The 21,606-nt window shown below is 36.4% G+C and overlaps 2 protein-coding genes and 1 pseudogene across 2 annotated transcripts; 1 reads left to right on the top strand and 2 right to left on the bottom strand.

Annotated features, from left to right (window-relative positions):
• Positions 1-4,877: 4,877 nt before the first annotated feature.
• LOC130729937 (uncharacterized) lies at positions 4,878-7,853 on the bottom strand. The gene is made up of 3 exons (XM_057581789.1): positions 7,606-7,853; positions 5,583-5,844; positions 4,878-5,256 (listed from the first exon to the last, which is right to left on the bottom strand). Exons 1-3 carry the CDS (start codon positions 7,750-7,752, stop codon positions 5,189-5,191), a joined length of 477 nt encoding a protein of 158 aa, XP_057437772.1. The 5' UTR covers positions 7,753-7,853; the 3' UTR covers positions 4,878-5,188.
• Positions 7,854-11,556: 3,703 nt separating this feature from the next.
• On the top strand, positions 11,557-14,250 carry LOC130729936 (cation/calcium exchanger 2-like). Its single transcript, XM_057581788.1, has one exon. It carries the CDS (start codon positions 12,086-12,088, stop codon positions 13,877-13,879), a length of 1,794 nt encoding a protein of 597 aa, XP_057437771.1. The 5' UTR covers positions 11,557-12,085; the 3' UTR covers positions 13,880-14,250.
• A 4,673-nt stretch (positions 14,251-18,923) lies between these two features.
• Positions 18,924-20,154, bottom strand: LOC130722454 (phosphoenolpyruvate carboxylase kinase 1-like; annotated as a pseudogene).
• Between the last annotated feature and the right edge of the window lie 1,452 nt (positions 20,155-21,606).

The raw sequence follows: 21,606 nt of genomic DNA, 5'->3' as shown, positions 1-21,606 counted from the left end.
AATACACCCCTATCAGAATCACTGTTAAGAAATAGTAGTGCGTGCCAAAGGCTCCTTAGTTCTTGTTTTAGTATAATAGTACCAACATGTTCCAATAAGCCAGTATCCAAAGGCCCTACTAGTAAGGCTACGATTCTACACCATACAACAAAATTTATACTAGAAAATAACAATTATATTATCACTAATCCAAACAAACACCCTAACATAAGGCTTAAGCAAAACTTTGGAATCTACAATAACATAAAAAAGTTTTAACAAGAAATCTTAGTATCATACTAGCAGAAAAGTCGCTTTAATTTGTGAACAAATGTATTATACTAGGAGATTTTCTCATCATATTATATAAATTTCACACTTCATTGTGTTCCTTCTATTGGAATCTCCTAATCTTTAATTAATTCACTCTCATACCTGAAGACCATGGATCAGCAGTGAAATGTAAGGATGATATTATCCAACTTGGTAAGATGTGGTAGCCATCACGCAAACGATGTCATAAGCCTAGCTTATGGTGGGAGAGTATTCCACCCCCGATAACAGACAATATATGCCAAAACCACTTAAAGCAACTGAAGAAAAAAACAATACACCCCCATCGAAGTCATTGTTAAGAAGTAGTAAACCATGTCAAGGCTCCTTAGTGCTTGTTCTAGTAGAATAGTACTAACATGTTCCAATACGCCAGTATCCAAAGGTCATACTATAAGGCTACAATTCTTCACCATTCAACAAATTTTATACTGGAAAATAACAATTATATTATCACTGATGCAAACAAACACCCTAACTGCTTAAGCAAAATTTTCCAATATGCAATACCATATAAAAAAGTTTTTACAAGAAATCATAGTATCTTACTAGCAGAAAAGTCACTTTAATTTCTGGAAAAATGTATTCTACTAGGAGATTTTCTCATCCTATTATATAAATTTCACACTTCTCTGTGTTACTTCTATTAGAATCTCCCAGTCTTTAATAATTCACACTCACACCTGAAGACCATGGATCAGCAGTGAAATGTAAGGATGATATTATACAACTTGGACCACCACTCAAACGATGCCATAAGCCTAGCTTATGGGTGGAAGAGTATTAGCAGACAATATATGCCCAACCAACTAAAGCAATTGAAGAAAAAAATAATTCACCCCCATGAAGTAGTAGAGCATGCCAGGGCTCCTTAGTGCTTGTTAGTACCAACATGTTCCAATAAGCCAGTACCAAATGTCCTACCAACATGTTGATCATGATATATTTTTGTAATTTTCTTTTTCGTATTTTCTTAAGATTTTTGCATATTTTCTCTATTTTAGATTTTATGATATATAAAAGCATACTCTCGTAAACAAATAGAATAAGGACTCGTTTGGTACACCGTATTAGGCATGATAGGATACGCTTATACAATACATTATAGACTTATCTATTGTTTGGTGCTCACATTATATTTTATAAGCTTATACGTCAATCATCTCTTATACATTAAAATGATGGATTATTTAATCCGCCCGCCCTATAGATGATGAATAAGGCATGATAAGAGTGTGATGTATAAATTACTTGAATATATTCAATCAACCCCCACCCACCACCCTCCACCAACACCGCCGTCAATACTACTACCACCACCACTGCCGCCACCACCCCTACCACTACCACCGCCACCACTCCACCACCGCCGCCACCACTAACGTCACTGTCGCCGCCATTGTCGCTGCCACCACCATGACGCTCCACCACTGCCACCATCGTTAATATCATCATTGTTATCTCCACTACCACCACCGACGCTGCTGCCACCACCCTCCACTACCATCATCCCAATACCACCACTATCACCACCACTACTATCACCATCAAATTATACTGTGTATGATCAAACATTGTATAGTATTAAAATTTTATCAGGTCTCATCCTATCAGATCTAATACAGTCAGGGCTTATACTATCATGTCTTATATAAAACATCATACCGCATACTAACAGAAGTAAAAACAAAACAGAGAAAAAAATTCTAATATAATAGGGCCCAATACTCACATTCACCATTACATATACTAAATTAACAAACATGTTTCTTTCAAAAAAAAAAAAACATGTTAAAACATTCACATATTATACACATTGGGCTGAGCCCAAAGACAAACACACACAAACACAAACACACATCTAACCTAATTCTAAAAATCACTTAAAAACACTGTCACAAACATACAAGTTGAAAGCTTAGACAAAAAAAAAACACTGTCTCAAACACACACGCGCTCAAACGCACAGGAGGGGAGAATAAAAACAAGGGACAATTTCAACATACTAAGGCTATGTTTGGCATGTTTAGCTGATAAGCTAGCTGAAAGCTGAAAAGCTAGCTGAAAGCTTATAAGCTAGCTGATAGCTGAAAGTTGATAGCTGAAAGCTGAAAAGCTACGTGATTGAAACAAAAGTGTTTGTAGAACTAGCTGTTAAACAAGCTGAAATTGTAAAATGACATAAAAAGACATACTTGGATAATTATTTTTATATTACATTACTTTATTTTCACATTAATACCAATATGATATTAATATTAAAATTATTATCACTTTAAATATTTTTATTAGCTACAGTTATATATCATCTTAAAAATATAATATTTATTTTTATTTATTTTTATTTATTTTTATTAATATAATATTTATAATACTTGTGGTGCGCAGCGGTGTGGCGGGAATGGTGACGGAAACTGCATACGTAAGTGTGAGGGGAAAATAAGTTTAGTGTTTTTATAAATATATAAGGGTAAGGGTAGAATTTTAATAAAATAATAAGGATAAAAATGAGAATAAATTTAGCTTAAAGCTTTAAGCTACTAAAATAAGCTCCTTCACCAAACACTTTTGAAGAGCTTTTAAGCTAGTCAAATAAGCTTTAAGCTAGTCAAATAAGCTATAAGCTAGCTGAAATGACATGCCAAACATAGCCTAAGACTGTTAAAAAGACAGAATTTTCATGACCTCACAATGAGCCACCATTTCTCCACTCTTAACTGTTACTGTGGAACCGAAGTAACCTTATTAAAATAAGATCAACTTTACTCTGCACATAAAAAGTACAAATGTACAATCAACAAATGAGATCAGATGCATGACCAGATATTTTTATTGGTTATGATCATTTAGTGATTGCTTAAATTAGAAGACGAGACATTAATGAAATATCTACTCTTTCCCCCAAAACCATATTGATTTGTTTGTTTTTGAAAAAGAATTTGGGGTGCCCAAAAAACGTGTAATACACTAATCATATGTGAGATAACAAATTTCATTCTCTTATCATATCTTGTTTATATTCAACTCTATCATGCACCTATTCTAACCTGACCACCAAACAGATCATAATTTTCTCCATAAATTTTACTTCTTTTCTTTTGGAATGGTTAACCAAAAAAATTTCACATTTTATCTTCTCACTCCTCACAGTCTATTCACCTGAGCTTGTCTCGCAACAGCTGGACCCGATGGAATATTCCACCCGTCTAAGGTTGAAAGCTCAGCCCTCAAAGATAGGGATGATAATGAGTAAGATTTGGGTATGACACTATAATACTCATCCTCATATCCACGTTTTCAAACATTAACGGCACGCATCCCCATACTTGCGTGTGTAGCAACTTGAATGCTCGTTCCCTCTGGATACCTATATGCTCGTACCCGTTCTCATTACCCGCAATTTAGCTAACTGAAATATAAATTTAACTATTTTCATTTCAATAGAAAATAAAAATGCAACTACTTTTATGAATAAAAAACATTAATAAAAATACAAAAGATCATCAAAATACTTAGCAAGGAAACTCATTCAACTAAGCATACTTAGAAGGAATAAGCGAGAAAATTATAACTTAAATTTATAATTTTAAATTTTTAATATAATCTTTAAAGTTGTAGGTTTACTTATTTTAAAAAAATCGAAATAAATTAGTTATAGCTTTTGTTAAAATAATAATAATATATATTTTTTATATATACACACACGTATGCGGGTATAAGGTGGGTTGAGTACTATAGTATTCATACCCGCACTCATACCCACTACTTTTTGCGGGTAATTACCCATACCCAATGTAGCGGGTTTTTACCCTACCTATGATAGGTATTTTTTAAGGCTATATAATGGGTCCAAGACCATTGCCATCCCTACTCAAAGATTCTAACCTCGTCAGCTGTTCATGCTCATCTGTTTGTTGATCCACAATGACACAAATATTTGTCAACAATTTTCTTATTCCTTTGGATGCTCTGTTCTCTGGAAAACGATTTCATGGTAAGATTGTGAACTAAGAAGTTGGTTGCATTTGACAATTTAAATGCTATCTTCTTCTATTTTCATCCATGTTCATGCTAATTATATTTGCCTATGATAAAAGCACACTAATTATGAATTATGGTGTCAATGGCTTCTGCAATTCCGGCTGGCGATTGTGTGGCCTCAAGCATGTGTTTTAGCTTACTATGTTGCCTACGCAGAGAACCCATAGAGCATTCAATTTGATTCCACTATTCCAGATTTCCAGTACGCTTGATTCTGAACTAAACACAGAATTATGAGATAGTATGCTCTACTAATTGCATAGTTGGAGGAACAATTTTTCATTGTATATAATGATCAAATTTTGATGTAAATAAAAGCGTCACAAGATTAGAACATGAACATGTTTGGTTTCACATTAAAATCTTTTATTTCTTAACAAAAGCCACTTCCAGTAGCTTTTTTCAGAAGCACTTTTCTGCCTACATAGAAACCTACCCAATTTCCAAACATACACGAAACCAATACCAGAATCAATTAAATAAAGTAGATCCTAACTATTTTACAAAACAAAGGGGCGTTAGTTCATAGGAAACTTTTCCATGAAGAAAGAAATAAACCATATGTAACTTCAATGTAACTTATTACAGGTGATTTGTGTGACCAAAGAAATTTGCGAATTCACATCATTAAGAATATATATGACAGCCATATTTGGTTTGATTGATGTGGTAGGGAGGGAATGGCGGGTAAGATTGGTAGATATCCTAAGTTCCAGCCATTACTACACCTCCATTTACCAAAAAAGAATAGAAAAAGGAAACTATGACATACAAGCAATGCAACCAAAACAATACATGTTAGTGGTACAACAAATTTCCAAAATGTCAGACTAGATCATTTGGATCCCAGATGACCTCGTCCCCCACATTCTGTACACATAATATTACCGGTTCCCCCGCAACCTACATGGGAAGAGAACAATCAAATCAAAACGGTGTGGTCTGATATGGTTCAGTTAAAATCAAAACATAGTAACCAACAAAGATGCTCAACATCAAAAAATTCAATGATGATAATGGTAATAATAATTGTGCAAGTGCATCCTTTGTAATCTAGCAATGTAGAATGTCACATCAATTTGCAGTTTGCAGCTTACTTTAATTCAAGTTATACCAATTATTCACCATAGAACTACTTCTAGACATGTGACGAACACAATACTATTTCCAAATTGAGCAGCATCGACAAATCTAAGTTAAAGGTTGTTAGAACAGGTAAGAGAATATACCTAGGCAACGAACTTTAACAATGATGCCCTGGCTTTCCAATATGGAATCAACATATAGACCACTACCAGCACAAGTGGCACAAAGCACAGCGCCTTTGGCATGACAATCGGTGCATCGATGATTGTTACCGATAGCTTTCTCTGCCAAAGATAACCCAACAGGCTTCTCAATTATTTCTTCTGGGATAGCCTTATCATAACAAAATAGAGATTCAAGATTACTTCTGCGTTTATTGTCGTCTGCCTTTAAACTTGACACAGCCTGAGACATAAGGAAGTAGTTAGCTGTGACATTCATTACACAAAGACCAAACTTTTGCATAAGTAGTGTGGGAAAAGCTCTCTAATCGTTTTGAAAACCAATCAAAGGAACACAACCCTTTAGAGCTTTATAGCAATACTAACTGTTTCTGAGCTTTATCTGTATATAAGAGAATTTTATATTAAATGTATACCATATGTTCAGACACTTGGGCTCTATTTAGTAGGCGAAAAAAATTGAAAAAAGTTGCAGGAGATAACTCCAGTTTGAAAGCCAAGGTGCGGGCACTACATTGAGTGCATGTCTAAATAGTAAAAGATTGAAGAGTGGAAACCCTATTCCTAAGGGTCTCAATATACAGACATGGATAGATCTTACTAAAAATGAAAACAATTACATCGCAAAAATGATCCTCGTATTCACCTAAAACAATCTGAAAGATCGATATCTACATTTTCCTAGAAACACTTCAATAGAAAACAATTAAAATTATTTCGAATTGATTTGGTCACTTCAGTTGTCCTCTAGGAAAAGCAGGATATTAGGAGCTCATTCATATGATCTGTGGGCAATCAAAATTTATATTCACTAACTAATCTGTTACATGAAACATACTAAAGATCAAAGGCTAAATCCAAAAAAAAATTGACGTTATTAAGTTTTGACTCCTTATTGTGCATAAAAACTTATCACCTCAGCAGTATCTGAAGTTATTTGATTTTAGGATACCTCAATCTCAAATTCTCAATGTGCAAACCCAGTAGATCATTCAGTATAATTCTCCCTGTATATGACGAAGATACTCCAATTCAACAGAATCTTCTATTACTCTAATTTTACTTTTTACCATCATGCAGAAATAAATCTTGCCCATGTATATTGATTAAAATGGTTGATCCTCACAGTCCAATGAACTTTAGCAAACCTAAGATATTGTCTTAAAGAGAAAAACAAACTTCAGCTCGTGTTTCTACAACATGCATATATCCTTTAAATCTTCATTAAGCTAGATCAGCTTTTCCAGGGAAAAATAGCATGTGAAACTCAAGCACTTCAGAATTCAGAAAACTCCTTGAAAGTTTTCTGATTACAAGTCATTGAAGAAACACTTTGTTTGGTTCTTCTCTTTCGGGTCATAATTAACGCAGAAATCTAAATCAAATCACATAATCACTCCTCTGCCTAATCATCTCATGAGATTTCTCCCCTGGGATTCTGAGTGTGATTGAATCATATCTCAAATTCCAAACACAATAGTATTGAAAAGAAATTTTGTTCTCAGTCGAAACATATCAATGCCATTACATGACTGATAATTAATGGGTAAGCATTTCGCAATACACAAACCAAGGACACACCTTTCTCAAGCACTAAAACTACCCTATATCAAATATCAAACTTCTTTCATTTTCTGTTAAAGTACCAACTGCATCAAATATTCAAATCAAATATGTAGAAAGAGCTTTCCATGGGAACATTAAAAATGTGTATTTTCAGGAATTGTAGCAGCCATTAATCAGTAATGCAAAGCATAGACTACAATACTATGATTCAAGCCAATTATAACTAGTCATTAGGGTCTTCAAATTAGTTCTATGAATCCTAAGGACATCCTTAAACATTAAGCAAAAAACAATTCATATCAAGCATCAAGAAATTCAACACTATAGCAGCTGTTTCTAAACAATTCTCCAAAAATGGCATCCATAACATAACTAATTGAATGGATATCCATCACCAAACAAGATGAAAATCACTAACCCCGCGTGAAGCACAGCTAGAGGCAGAGCCATTAGGAGGAATATCACGGAGTTTGAAATGGGAGCCAAATTTGATGGTCTTGTTGGAACTGGTTACAACGTTAAACGCTGAAGCATTTGGGCAAAGAACAAATTTTGATGTCGCCATTTGTACAGTAGATGAATCCAGAGGTGCCCAATAAACAGGCACAGCTCAAATGGTTCAAGCAACCGTGTTCCTCGTACAAATCGCCCGTTTCAGCAAATGGGTCTTGGAGTTCACGATGAAACACACACGGGTCGTGGATCACCCGGTTTCCAAGTCCGAATGGGAATTCGGATGCGGTTTATGGACCTAAATAATGGGCCTGTGTAGCCTATATTTGCTTTGTTTCTTGTTATTTTTTTTAGGTTGTGAATGTGAGACCAAGTATGTTGTGTTTTGTAGTGTTTAATTGTGTAGCATTGTTGTATGGTGAAAACTATGGTGTCTCCTATTTTAGGGGATGCACCGGTGTCCTCCAAATTTTCATTGTGAGATTACAAATTTGTCCCCTAAGTATTCTGCCAAAAAAATATGTCTTCTTCATCAGTAGTTTCTTCTTTCTTTCCTTCTCCCTTCATCTGGGTTCATCTTTCTTCTCAATCGAAACATAAAACTCAACAAAGGAAGCAATCATCACAAACCTTGCTGAAGTTTTCAGCAAAATAGATGAGAAAATTTATTTTTAGGGTCCATTTACAAATTGACAATCCTGAGAGGAGAAACCCAACGGTGTGGGTGATGATTAAATGAATTGGTATAAGACAAATTAGTGCATGTTTTTTTTTTAAACAACGGATCTGGCACTAAGAAGATGAAAATGGCACCATCCAAAAACATATCTAGATCAATCTTTCTAGATCTGAACAATACAGAATAAGGCAAAAGAAGATCGAGAACCAAAAAATGAAACACTGATTTGAAATCATCGCTGAGGAAGAGAAGGAAGATTTCCGGTGCCGCCGTGGCAAAGGAACTACTTGATGTCGGCGGAGATTTAGGTGTGATTTCCGGACTCGATCAAAGGGGTGCGGGGGTGGGCCAGCGGGGGTGGGATGGTGGGTGGTCGTGGGAGGGTTGTTGATGTCGTGGGCGGAAAAGGACCAGGCTTGGGCAGAGGAGGAAGATGGTGGCTGTTGACGTTGGGGGGTGATGAGGTTGGGAGGAAGAGGATTTTTTTTTAAGTGAAGAAGAAGTTAGAGTTTAAAATGGGTATTTTGGTCACTTCACTGATTTAATCTGAACCATTCCATTTTTATAATATTAAATCAATGGTGGAAATTAAAGGGGTATTTGGTGTCCCCCTTTCATAAAAGTTTTTTCCATGGGGGCATGGGTGCATCCCCTAAAAAGGGAGACACTTTAGTCTTCACCTTGTTGTATTGGTCTTGTATATATTATAGGGTTTGCCCACTTTTTATCTAATCATTGTTGACAAAAAAAAATGATGAGCTTGACTATGTATGGTTTGAATGGGAATATCAAACACTTGAATTGTCTAATGAACAAAGTGTTTGAAACTTTAAGATAAAGTGGAGTGTTTAATGTGATCAAGCGCAAAATAATTATAACGTTTTTCTAGTGACTTGCCATTTTATTAGGGTAGACCCTATTGTGACGAGATAAGTCGGATGGACATTTAGTATAATTGACACTTATAATTTGTATTGATTTTTTACCAATCATATTTTTTTTGATGATGATAAAATACTCACAAAATATATGTGTCAATTAAATGTGGGGAATTGAGGGGATGTTCAACAATTATTTTCCTGACGGGATGTTGAAGGCTAAATGCAAGAAATTTCAACATGGTGTATCTAAATGGTTTAATGAGCCATTATGTTGTCTTAGTGATAGATAACATCTAAGGTTGCCTGCTGTAGGGGTTGGTTCTTGCTCTGTTATTGCTCCACTTTACTCTATTGTCCCTTTAATGTTTTGTTTTTTTTAATTCTTTTTTAGAATCTTATCCTTTGCTGTAATGAGTTGGGGTACCCCTTATCCTGACTATTAATGCATTCTGCTTGTAAAAAAATCATTTTCCTAAATAAATATACCTAACTTCTAATATGATAGAACTCGTATAAATATTATATTTAATTAATGGAAATTTAGTTAAAAAGTTTGTTTGGTGTGTTATCGACATGAATCACATGATTTATGAAAACCTTTTCCCACAAATGGCATAAATGAAATGAAATATCAAAATTGAAAAAAGTAGCTAAAGTTATATTCATTGCCCATTGAGGAAGTCACATCACACGCATAGTCCACGAATAAATGACACGATATTTATGCTACATGTCTGACATATATTTGTAAAAGTATCATTTTTTAATTCAAGTGAGATAACATAAATAAATGGCCCCTGCGGATAAACATCCAATATATGCAACATCTAACCGACATTTGCAATTTGTGATAATTTTTAAGCAATTATATTTTTTACAACGATACTATATGACACGATTTATTTGGTTTATTTAGAGACAGGAAAACCCAAATCTGCGGGGCCCAGCCCGAACCCGACCCGAAATTGTGGGTGAAACCCGATTTCTTTGGGTTTGGGTTTCACCCAAATTTTAAAACATGTTTGGGTTTGGGTGTGTGATTGATTAAACCCGCACCCAAACCCAAACTCAAACCCGAAGTCTTATGCATGTAATTACCAACCCTTATATATATACTATTAAAGCTACTAAGTAGAAGTTTTTTTTTAAGTTACTAAGTAGGTTTATATTCATGAACTATATTTTTCTTTTGTATTGGAATGATAATTAGGTTTAATCAGCTTATGTTTATGTTGTTCTCTTATGTACATGTTGTTTCCGGGTTGATATTTTTGATTTTTTGTCGGTTCAGTACTCACATTGAGTTTTGGGTTTGGGTTCGGGTAACCCGAAACCTAGGGGTTTGGGTTTGGGTTTAACTTTTGCACTCATTGAATTCGGGTTTGGGTTTGGGTTTGGGTGTGGGAATGGCCAAACCCGCACTCACGGGGCCATTGCCAACCCTAGGTTTATTGATTAAATTATATTTTATTATTAAAACAAGTTTGGTAAAAGAAATACATGGTGGGCATGACGTCGTGCGACTCAAGTGTCGTGCACATCACATTTTTCTATTTTTCAACTATATCGGTGTTATAATATCCCCGCATATTGCAAAATTAGATATTGCATAAACCTACGTTTAAGAATCATATCCCTAACACTCTATTTATTTAAAAGTTAGTTTGAGACTTTGAGTAGTGACAAATGTCTTAAGAGGGAGATAGAAAAGAGATTGACAACTGATGTCATTTGGTTATATTAGTCGACGAGATAAGGTAGAAAAGTGTGTGATCCTTGCCACATTTTATTTTCCTTTCATACCCACATCAGCCTTCTATTTTATTGGTGACTTATATTAAATTAATGAGTTGCTAGGTAAAAGTGTCATTTTATGTAAACTTAATATTATCCCATCTATTTTTTATTCAACCAAGCAAACAAACCAACGTCTTCATTCTTTTTCTTATTTTTTTATTATGTTCTCACTCTCACCTCTTTCGCCCTATATCAAATAAAGCGTATGGCTTATAAAAAAAAAGCTTAAACAAATATACCTAACTTCTAGTGTGACACTAGAACTCAAATATGAGTTATTTAATGAAAAATTAAAGTTTTTTTTTTGCGTGTTTCCCATGGCAGCCCAGATTGAGCGTGTGAGAAGAGTTTTCGGGTTTAATCCCCACATAAAAACACTCTGGAAAAAAAATGATTAATATTAACTGTAACTAAATCTCGAATCTGACGCATCTGAAGGATGACCGGATACTGTATTTATATATCGAGAATAAAAGAAAAAAGTTGCTAAAGTTACACTCATGGCCCATTGAGGAGGTCGCATCATCATGCATGAATAAAGGACCCGATATGGAAGGTGGGAGGGTTGAAAACGACGTGGTATCATCATCTCGTTTTCCGTCATTCTCTTCATCATCTCCCCCAAACTGCCACCACCATGAATGCAACTTCTCATCCACCGACACGTGTGTGTGAAGACTGAACCCACCCTTTCTTTCACACCATTCACTCTTCCCTTTCCCCAACCGAACCACCCACAACACAACACGAGACGTACGCGGCAGCGAACCGTTCCATTCGGTTGCCGTCACATGTCATCATTCAGATGGAATCTCATTCTCAACTTCTCCACTAAATCCCCCCATTTCTTCCATTTCTCTTCTTTTCCCACTTACCCAGTTCCTCCAAATCACCTTTCACCACCAAAAGTTTCCACCTTTGTGGTCAGTTCCTGATTTTCAGCTACACATATTGATTCTCTTTTCATTGGGCTTCTTTCTATTTTTGGAATCTTTTTTTGCCTCAACAGGGTTTTCTACTTTTCTTAGCTACCAAGTTTCAATCTTTCTATCATTATGAACATGGGTTTTGCTTTTTAATATCTGGGCATGTCTACAACTACCACAACTACTACAACTACAACCACAGTTTCTCTTTCCAAAAGAATGGGTGGTTTCAGTTTCACAGTGTTCTTCAACACCTCGTTTGTCTTTTTGTTGTGTGTTTGTTTTATAGTTCATTTCAAGTACTCTTCAGAACATGCTGTTTTGAAGAGCAACAACAACAACCGGTTTGGTTTTGGTGTTGAACAATCTTGTAAGAGCTTCCTGAGCCTGAGTTATGAAGCTAAGTGCTTGTACATGAAATCCAACAACAATAATCCATGTGTTTCTCAGGGCTATGTTGATTACCTTTACCTTTTCTATTGCAAATTTGGGGGGTTTCCTATATTGGGTCATTTTCTGTTGTTGCTCTGGCTATTGGTTCTGTTTTATCTGCTGGCAAACACTGCTTCTGATTATTTTTGTCCTTCCCTTGAACATTTGTCTAAGTTGCTGAGGCTATCCCCTGCTATTGCTGGAGTGACCCTTCTATCTCTTGGCAATGGTGCTTGTGATGTTTTTGCCACCCTTGTTTCTTTTGAGGGTAGTGATGATACCCGGGGGATTGGGTTTAACACTGTGCTTGGGGGTGCTTCCTTTGTGTCATGTGTTGTGGTGGGGATTATGAGCATTTGTGTTCGCCATAGAGGGATTCGGGTTACGAAATCTGCCTTGGTGAGAGATGTGTGTTTTCTTCTCTTGGTTCTTCTAGGCTTGTTCACCATTTTGATCACTGGGGAGGTCAATGTTGTTGGGGCAATTGGTTTCTGCTTGTTGTATGTGGTCTATGTGATAGTTGTTTATGTCTCATCTTCCCCAAGGAAAGGTGTCTGTGGGGATGCTGAAACTGAAAGTGATGACAATTCAAGTAATGGCAACAATTTAAGTGCTCCTCTGCTCAGTGGGATGGAGAAAGGACTAATTGATTCTGATGCAAATGGAGCTCAGGAATGTTGCTTGAAAATTGAGAACAAATGCTGCTGTGTGAAATCTTCAATATGTAGAAGGTTACTTTTTGTCTTGGAGATGCCCCTTTACTTGCCTAGGAGATTGACAATACCTGTTGTATGTGAAGAGAGGTGGTCCAAACCCTATGCAGTTTCTTCAGCTATACTAGCACCACTTTTATTGTCTTCCTTGTGGATCCCAGACAAGGAAACCAGTTTTTTTAATTCCAACTCAAGCCTAATAGTTTGTGGAATTGGGTTATTGGTTGGAATTATATTAGGGGTAACTGCATTTTTCACAACAGAAGTGTCAAATCCACCTAGAAAATACTTGTTTCCTTGGCTTGTTGGAGGGTTTGTGATGAGTGTGGCATGGAGCTACATTTCAGCTCAGGAATTGGTGGGGTTGTTGGTTTCACTTGGTCACATATGTGGAATAAGTCCTTCAATATTGGGGTTAACAGTTCTTGCTTGGGGAAATTCACTTGGGGATTTGGTGACTAATTTGACAATGGCTTTGAAGGGTGGTCCAGAAGGTGCTCAAATAGCAATATCAGGTTGTTATGCTGGCCCTATCTTCAATATAGTGGTTGGGTTGGGCTTATCTCTTGTGAGCTCTTCTTGGTCTGAATACCCTTCATCTGTTGTGATCCCTAGAGATCCTTACCTGTGGGAGACATTGGCACTTTTGGTGGCTGGATTGGTTTGGGCACTTGTGGTTCTGATTAGGAGGGATATGAAGCTTGATGCAGTCCTTGGAGGAGGGCTTCTAGTTGTTTACTTCATTTCTCTGTTTCTAAGGCTGGTTCAGACACTTGGATCTCTCCAATTTCAGGATATGTTAGTCTTATAGCATACGTAGATTGGTTTCTCTTTTATCAGAATCAATGCCAAAACTCAAAAGCTACTAAGAAGTTTTTCCTAGAATTGGTTCTTACTTCAGAATCAATTGTAGAAGAATTTCTTAAGAGGCTTCAAGAGATGATGAGAATTATAAAATCGTCATCAGATTCTTATAGCCATTAGCAACTGACATTACTCTCTGTAAAGAAACTATATTATGTAACTATGATAGGTAGGGACTAGGCAGGCATAGTTTGGCATAGTTTGTTTGGGCCAAGGGGTTTAGCTTCCACTGCTGTTTATACCTAGCTTTCATTTGTTAATACCATTAGTAATGCATCAAGATCAGATACTTAATATACGCCTCATTTTTCTCTATAATTCTCTTCATATTACATCTATTATATATTACATCTACTACTCCTCTATACGCGGACGTCTACGAATATTTTTACTCTCTCTACACTACTCGAGTATCAACAAATCATTTTTTCTAAATCAAAACAAAGACGTTCATACTTGATAGGGTATAAATATGATCCATAAATATTATTGGGTGGAAGATTAGTAGAGTAAAATGATTAATTATGCAAAACGCACATGATTCAAATGATGCCAAGAAAACAGAGTTCCTTTTTTTTCTGGTAAACACACAAATGTTTTTTTTTCCCCTTCACTTTTCATTCCACATCCAAATGAGTGATCAAATTGTTTCCAATCTCCCTCCTACTATGTTCCTTTGTTTCAAGTTTCTACTCAGTCACTGCTTGCGTAAGGATATGACCCAGCCGCCAAGGTAGTAATGGACATTTGTCCTGTGCCTAGAATTGAATGAACCGAAAGAAAATGGCTACGGAAAGTGATGGCAGAAGTGGACCATAAAAAAGAGTGATTGTGGAAGACTGAAAGTAAGACAGATCAACCGTCTCAGAAAGTTACGTCTGGGATAAAATCATGTGGCCCAATTTTGGTCGATACCCCAAAATTTCTTGTCAAAAGAAATACTGTAATGAATAATATATAATGATGAGCATGCATAAAATCTCAAAGAAGATGATGGAGTATGACGAAATTTTCATTTTTTTTATTCTGGTTCTCTTTGGTGCTTGCTACCATACCACAAGAAAAATTGTGGGTATGATACATGAGCTGATGTGGACCAGTAGAATTTAAGTGGGTTAGTTTAATTTATCATTTTTCGTTTTATTGTATTTTAATATTAAAAAGTTGGAAAATAATTTTTCTTAACCCATGGTTAACCAACCCTAGTTAGATTTCAGTAACTTATTGTATTCCCAATACTTTAAACAGGGTTTAATATTTTCTCCTTCATCCCCTTCCTCTTACTAAACTTCACCTTGCCACCCAGCCACCATCAATCCCACGGCAACCACCAGCCAAAACCCCACGAACCCACCACCCACGACAACCACCGTCCCCTCCTTCCTCCACCTCCAACACCACTATCTTCTTCCCTCTCACCACCACCACCACCACTAGATCTGCCATAGCCGAACCAACACCAAACAAATTCCTTCTTCCTCGTACCAGATCTTCATCTTCTTCATCTCTGGGTACTGAGTAACCCATCTTCAATCGCCGCATTAACCTCGCGGTCGTCGGCGAAGGCTGCGCTCCAGCGGCGGTCGCACCGCGTTGACTGCGGCGGCGACGAGCTCAAGATCCTCTACCTCTCGCAGATCTCGCCCCTCCTACGCCACCAACCACGAATGGTTCAATGAAGCTCAGATCTGGTTATTGAAGCTTAGGGTTTGAGATTCTGGAGACTGGATTATTTTAGTTAATTTAAATCTGGGTTTTTTTGTTGTTAGATGATAAAGATGGATGAGGGAGATGAAGATGAGTTTTGTTTCTGTTGTGTATGGTTATAGTTTTTTTCTATTCTCTAAGGCCCTTTGATATCTTGATAAGCCCCTAATTCTCATTCTCATTGTACTAAAACGTGAAACTTCAATTTCCAGAACTAATTTCTTCACATTGTAAATCTGTTGTAATATTTGTTCAATAACCGCACAATAAAGCTTCCACTCTCAATCATGAACTTACAATTATAAAGCTGATTTTGGGATGATGAACATGAAGCTTTTGGGATGTTGGGGAGTATTGGGGAAGGTTAACCTTAATCTGGTACATCAATGGTGAATATGATGAATCTGGAAAAAGAGTGGGAGAGAATAAAGGAAGAAGAATGGAGATGAACTCAGAAGAAACTAACTCATCAATTGATTGTGCAAATAAGCTGCCTTTGTGAACTAAATTGACAAATCCATTGCTAATTCTCAAGGCTGCCGTAGATCCCTAATTCTCTCCATGCTATGGTCATTTAAATCTGAATAGTGACTATTTCTAGTTTCTATTCTGAAATTGTAAACTAAATAACGTGATGGTTGAAAAACAAAATGCAAACAGTATATCTATGATAAAAATAATATAATATTTTAAAAACAAATACAACATTAAGATTTCATTAGAAAAAGTAAATAAAATATTTTTAAAATAAATACAACATTAAGATTTCATTAGAAACAATAATATAATGTTTTGAAAATAAATACAACATTAATATTTCAATAGAAAAAATAAACATAATATTTTGAAAACAAATACAACATTAATATTTCATTAGAAAAAAATGAATATAATATTTTGAAATTAAATACAACATTAAGATTTTATTATAAAAAATAAATATAATATTTTGAAAATAAATACAACATTAAGATTTCGTTAGCAAAAATGAATAAAATATTTTGAAAATAAATACAACATTAAGATTTCATTAGAAAAAATAAATTAATATTTTGAAAGGTAGTTAGGGTTGATGACACACTCAGAGCAACTAATCACTAAGGGAAGGGTGGAGAGGTACATAGGGTTGATGACACACTCGGAGCAACTATTAACTAAGGGAAAGGTGGGAGAGGTACATAGGGTTGATAACACACTCGAAGCAACTAAGCACTAAGGGATGCGTCAAAGAGATAGTTAGGGCTGAGGAAACACTAGGAGCAACTAATCACTAAGGGAAGGGTTGGAAAGGTAGTTAGGTTAGGGTTGATGACACACTCGGAGCAACTAAGCACTAAGGGAAGCGTCAGAAAAGTAGTTAGGGTTCATGACACACTCGGAGCAACTAATCACTAAGGGAAGGGTCGGAGAGGTAGTTAGGGTTGATGACACACTCGGAGCAACTAAGCATTAAGGTCTAAGGGAAGCGTCAGAGAGGTAGTTAGGGTTGATGACACACTCGGAGCAACTAATCACTAACGGAAGGGTCAGAGATGTAGTTAGGGTTGGTGCCTTAAACTAAGCGCGACTAAGCACTAAGGGAAGGGTCGGAGAGGTACTTAGGGTTGATGCCTTAAATTAAGCGTGACTAAGCACTAAGGGAAGCGTCAAAGAGGTAGATAGGGTTGATGCCTTAAACTAAGCGCGATTAAGCACTAAGGGAAGGGACTGAAAGGTAGTTAGGGTTGATGCCTTAAATTAAAGGCGACTAAGCACTAAGGGAAGGGGCGGATAGGTAGTTAGAGTTGATGCCTTAATCTAAATTGTTTTAACTTAAGCTAATTAAGATATTAATTATTGATTTGCACACTTAACATAACTTAACCAGTATCTTAATGGTTCATGTGGTTGCAAATTTATCACTTGTCCATGGTTCGATTCTTGTTGAGTGAATTTTTCCTCCATTATATCCTTTTCTTTTATTATGAATTGATTTTTACGAACTATTTTATTAATTTATCAAAATCTTTGAACAAAATCATACCTAGTGGTGTAGTGGTTACCTCTATGCTATAAATATGCGAAGTCCTGTGTTCGAAACCTTACTTCTGCGTTTTTTTTTTCTTGAAAAAACATCATTAACATAATACTTATATGACTCTTGGAGCCTTAAATAAAAAACTGTCAACGTAGTACAGTGGTTGGTGCTTGGGCCAAATACTTTCAGGTCTTGTGTTCAACACCTATTTACCTTTTTTTATTATTAAATGCAACCTATACTTTAATTTTTTCTAATAAAAGATGAAAGGACAAAAGGGGTACCATATTTTTTTTTGGTAAGCCAAAATGTATTAATACTAGCACAAGGGTTGCTACTTGCTAGAACCAAGAACATGAAAAAAAGCAGCCACAAAACAGAGCACATTAAAGTACCACTGATGCTGCCCAGAAAACTTACAAAAGAATCAAAAGATAAAAAGAAAGAACACAAGAAGCAGTTTGCAAAACAATTCATTAAACCCCTTAGGAGACATATACCAGCAGCCCCAAAATTACAATGTGCAGCAACCAATAGAGCCCTGCATCATTCCTTTTGACAACAAACCAGAGTTATACCAGTATCCTCACCAATTCCATACTTCCACATATATTGCTAAGTAGAAATTTCCTTCCCCACAAATGCTTACACTATATTGGACATACATGCCTGTGATTCCCTGAATCAGTCTTGAAAGGAGTATTTGAACTCTTTTTAAAGGGGTACCATATAAAATTAGATAACTCAAAAAGGCCAACCAAAGGGCATTTAACCATGTCTGAAGCATAAAAATTTGGCATACACATACAATGCCTTTCTAACAATGTCAATATATCATCTTAACCAGCATGATGATCACTCAAATCATGTTACATACCATGGAGTTAGACACACTCAAATCCAAAATTTATTTGCATATTCACAAAAGCTAAATTGAAAGCATCAAACTCTTCTCTTCTATTATGAAGGAGATTTGAAGCCATTCAGATTTTTCACCCCTCTCACTTCTCAGTTCCCATGTTCCTTTACATGAAGAAAAGATGAAAACCAAACAGAGAAGATAGAAGAAAAACCCCAAAAGACAAAGACCCTCTCAAACTCATATCTAAGAGTCTTCACCTTCCTAAACCTAAAAACACAAGAAAAGAAACAGCAAAATCTACTTGCACCGCATCACCAGCATTTACAACAACCTCCTCTGTTTCCTCTGCCTCCAACACAGACCAAAAGAGCCAAAACTAGCTACATGTAGCTTCAGGTCATGTCTCTATTTCCTTCCGGTAAAACCCTCCACATTTTCTAAAGTCACACTAGCAGTATCACCAGCACTCAAGAACCAAGGGTGCCCTGAAAATCAAAATCCACAAGAATCAGAATCAAAACCCCATTGAAATTAACCACACAAAAATCAAAATCTCAATTGAAAGTAACAAGAACATACTCAATGCTTGTTCTAAGAGATCCTTAGCAGCAGGAGAAACATTCCGGAAGATTCTAAAGGAAACCTCAGATTCCCCCTAATAACCGCCTCAAAAATCTCCGAAACGGCGGCGTCCCGCTCAACATTATGTACAAAATCACTCCACAGCTCCACACATCCACCTTCTCTCCATACTCCCTCCCCATCAAAACCTCCGGCGCGACGTAATACGGCGTCCCAACCACCCCACTCATCCTCCTCCCGTCACCAAACCACTCCGCCGAACCAAAATCCGCCAGTTTCAGATCTCCACCGGCACCAAACAAAACATTATCCGTCTTCACATCATGGTGCGCGACGCCGAGCCGGTGACAATGCGTGATGGCTTCAAGAAGCTGCTTCATTAGGCTAGCAACCTCAACCTCCGGGATGGGGCCGCCGCCGACGATCAACAACAGCCCAGATGATGAACCCTAACTCTCTCTATTTTCCCTCTTCTGGAAACTTCAATAATCTCAATTTTCCTATCATCTCCTTAATGTTGAAATTCAAAATCCTCATTAATGTTAACCACACTAGGTTAACTTAACCCAAGCTGACAATTTTAATTATCAATTTTCTATTTTTTTTATATTTTTAGATATTTTTTAAAAAATAAAATAAAAAGTCAAAACTTACAGTAAAACGTTTTTTAATTGGTCCAAGTCACTAAGATATGATACAATTGTGGTATGGTAGTATTTACCGTTCTCTTTACATAAGAATTATGAGCATTGGTGAACAAAAAAAACATTGGTCTATAAAAGAATGTTCCCTATTATCGGCTGATCATCGGCTGTTCCATTCATCGTTGTCAGCTTTCGTGGAGGTGTTGACGTAGGTGTTGGTGGCGTTGAAGAGGAAGACAATGACGCTGCTTTGGGTCACTATTTTTCGGGGTCGGTGCAACTCGATAGGATCCATTTTTGTTAAACTTATTGTTGTCTTTCATTACCGTGTTGGTGGCGTTGAAGAGGAAGACAATGACGCTGCTTTGGGTCACTATTTTTCGGGGTCGGTGCAACTCGATAGGATCCATTTTTGTTAAACTTATTGTTGTCTTTCATTACCGTGTAGAGGCTTTGTCTAGTGGTTGGCTGATGCTCGTTTTTGAGTTTTTTTTTTTTTTATTCTAGGTGTTGTTATTTGGTTTACAGTTTGATGGTTGGGTTCTTGTTTGATGCATTGGATTTTTTCAGGATTTATTAGTTCTTTAGGCCTTTTTCTCTTTTGGAGTTGAGATTTTTATTCAATCTACATTGCACATTGTGTACTTTACAATCTATTTTAAAATTGTATCTTTTGCTTATAAAAAAAAATTTATATGAACGAGTTTATATAAATCTAAGACCCTCTCAAACCAAACAGAGAAGATAGAAGAAAAACCCCAAAAGACAAAGACCCTCTCAAACTCATATCTAAGAGTCTTCACCTTCCTAAACCTAAAAACACAAGAAAAGAAACAGCAAAATCTACTTGCACCGCATCACCAGCATTTACAACAACCTCCTCTGTTTCCTCTGCCTCCAACACAGACCAAAAGGGCCAAAACTAGCTACATGTAGCTTCAGGTCATGTCTCTATTTCTGTAAATACAGTTCTCGCACAGGACAGATGTCGAACGCGATGCTGGGACAACCGGTTCGACAACTGACTAACAGTAACAAAACCAGAAAAATAATAAAGTAGAACACAGAAGATTGGTAACCCAGTTCGGTGAAACTTCACCTACGTCTGGAGGGTTTGCACCCAAAGAAAGGAAATCCACTATCTCAAGATTCAGGAATTACAGACACTCATGAACACCACAGTTCATAGTTCACTTCCTAATCTACCCAAGTGTATTTCTACTTAGTATCTCAACCTAAGTATGAGAGTCCCTCTCCCTTTCTCTCAATCACTGCCACAGTTATTGGTAACAAACAATCAACAATCAGAGTTTGAAGAATTAAAGAACACAGAACACAACTTTGCTTTATAAAATCATGGAGCAAAGTTTGTTCACAAGAAACAAGGATAAAGAACAATGAACAACCCTAAAACACTTGATCTCTCTCTATTAGCTTCAGTGGTCTTCAAGCTTTAGGTCTTCATCCTTTTTATAGACTTCAGCAGCAGCAGGTAGGCACTAGGGTTTGCTTGGGCTGAAGTAACAGATTGCAACAATAATCAAATCAAAACAGAATCTCCAAAGATCTTGTTGCGTTTTTCCCAAGTAAAGATAGAAACAAATCTTTTATCAAAGATTGTTTCAACAAATAACAACCCAACAATTAAAACCCTTATGAAATAGCTACTTGCTCCTCAAGTAACTCAAAAACATATCTTCAGCAAATCTTCAGAGGGCCCACAAAATTAAACTTCAGCAAAGGACTGATGTCCTAGCTTCACGAAATCAGATGCCACGGCATCTGCTTCGACAATCAGTTGTTTTTGACAAAATGCATGACAAAATGTTCCAACAATCTCCCCCTTTGTCAAATTTTGTCTA

The sequence above is a fragment of the Lotus japonicus genome, chromosome 1 (assembly GCF_012489685.1).
Source record: "Lotus japonicus ecotype B-129 chromosome 1, LjGifu_v1.2".
Lineage (NCBI taxonomy): Eukaryota > Viridiplantae > Streptophyta > Magnoliopsida > Fabales > Fabaceae > Lotus > Lotus japonicus.
The sequence above is the reverse complement of the archived record's forward strand: the minus strand, read 5'-3'. Positions and strand labels throughout refer to the sequence as shown.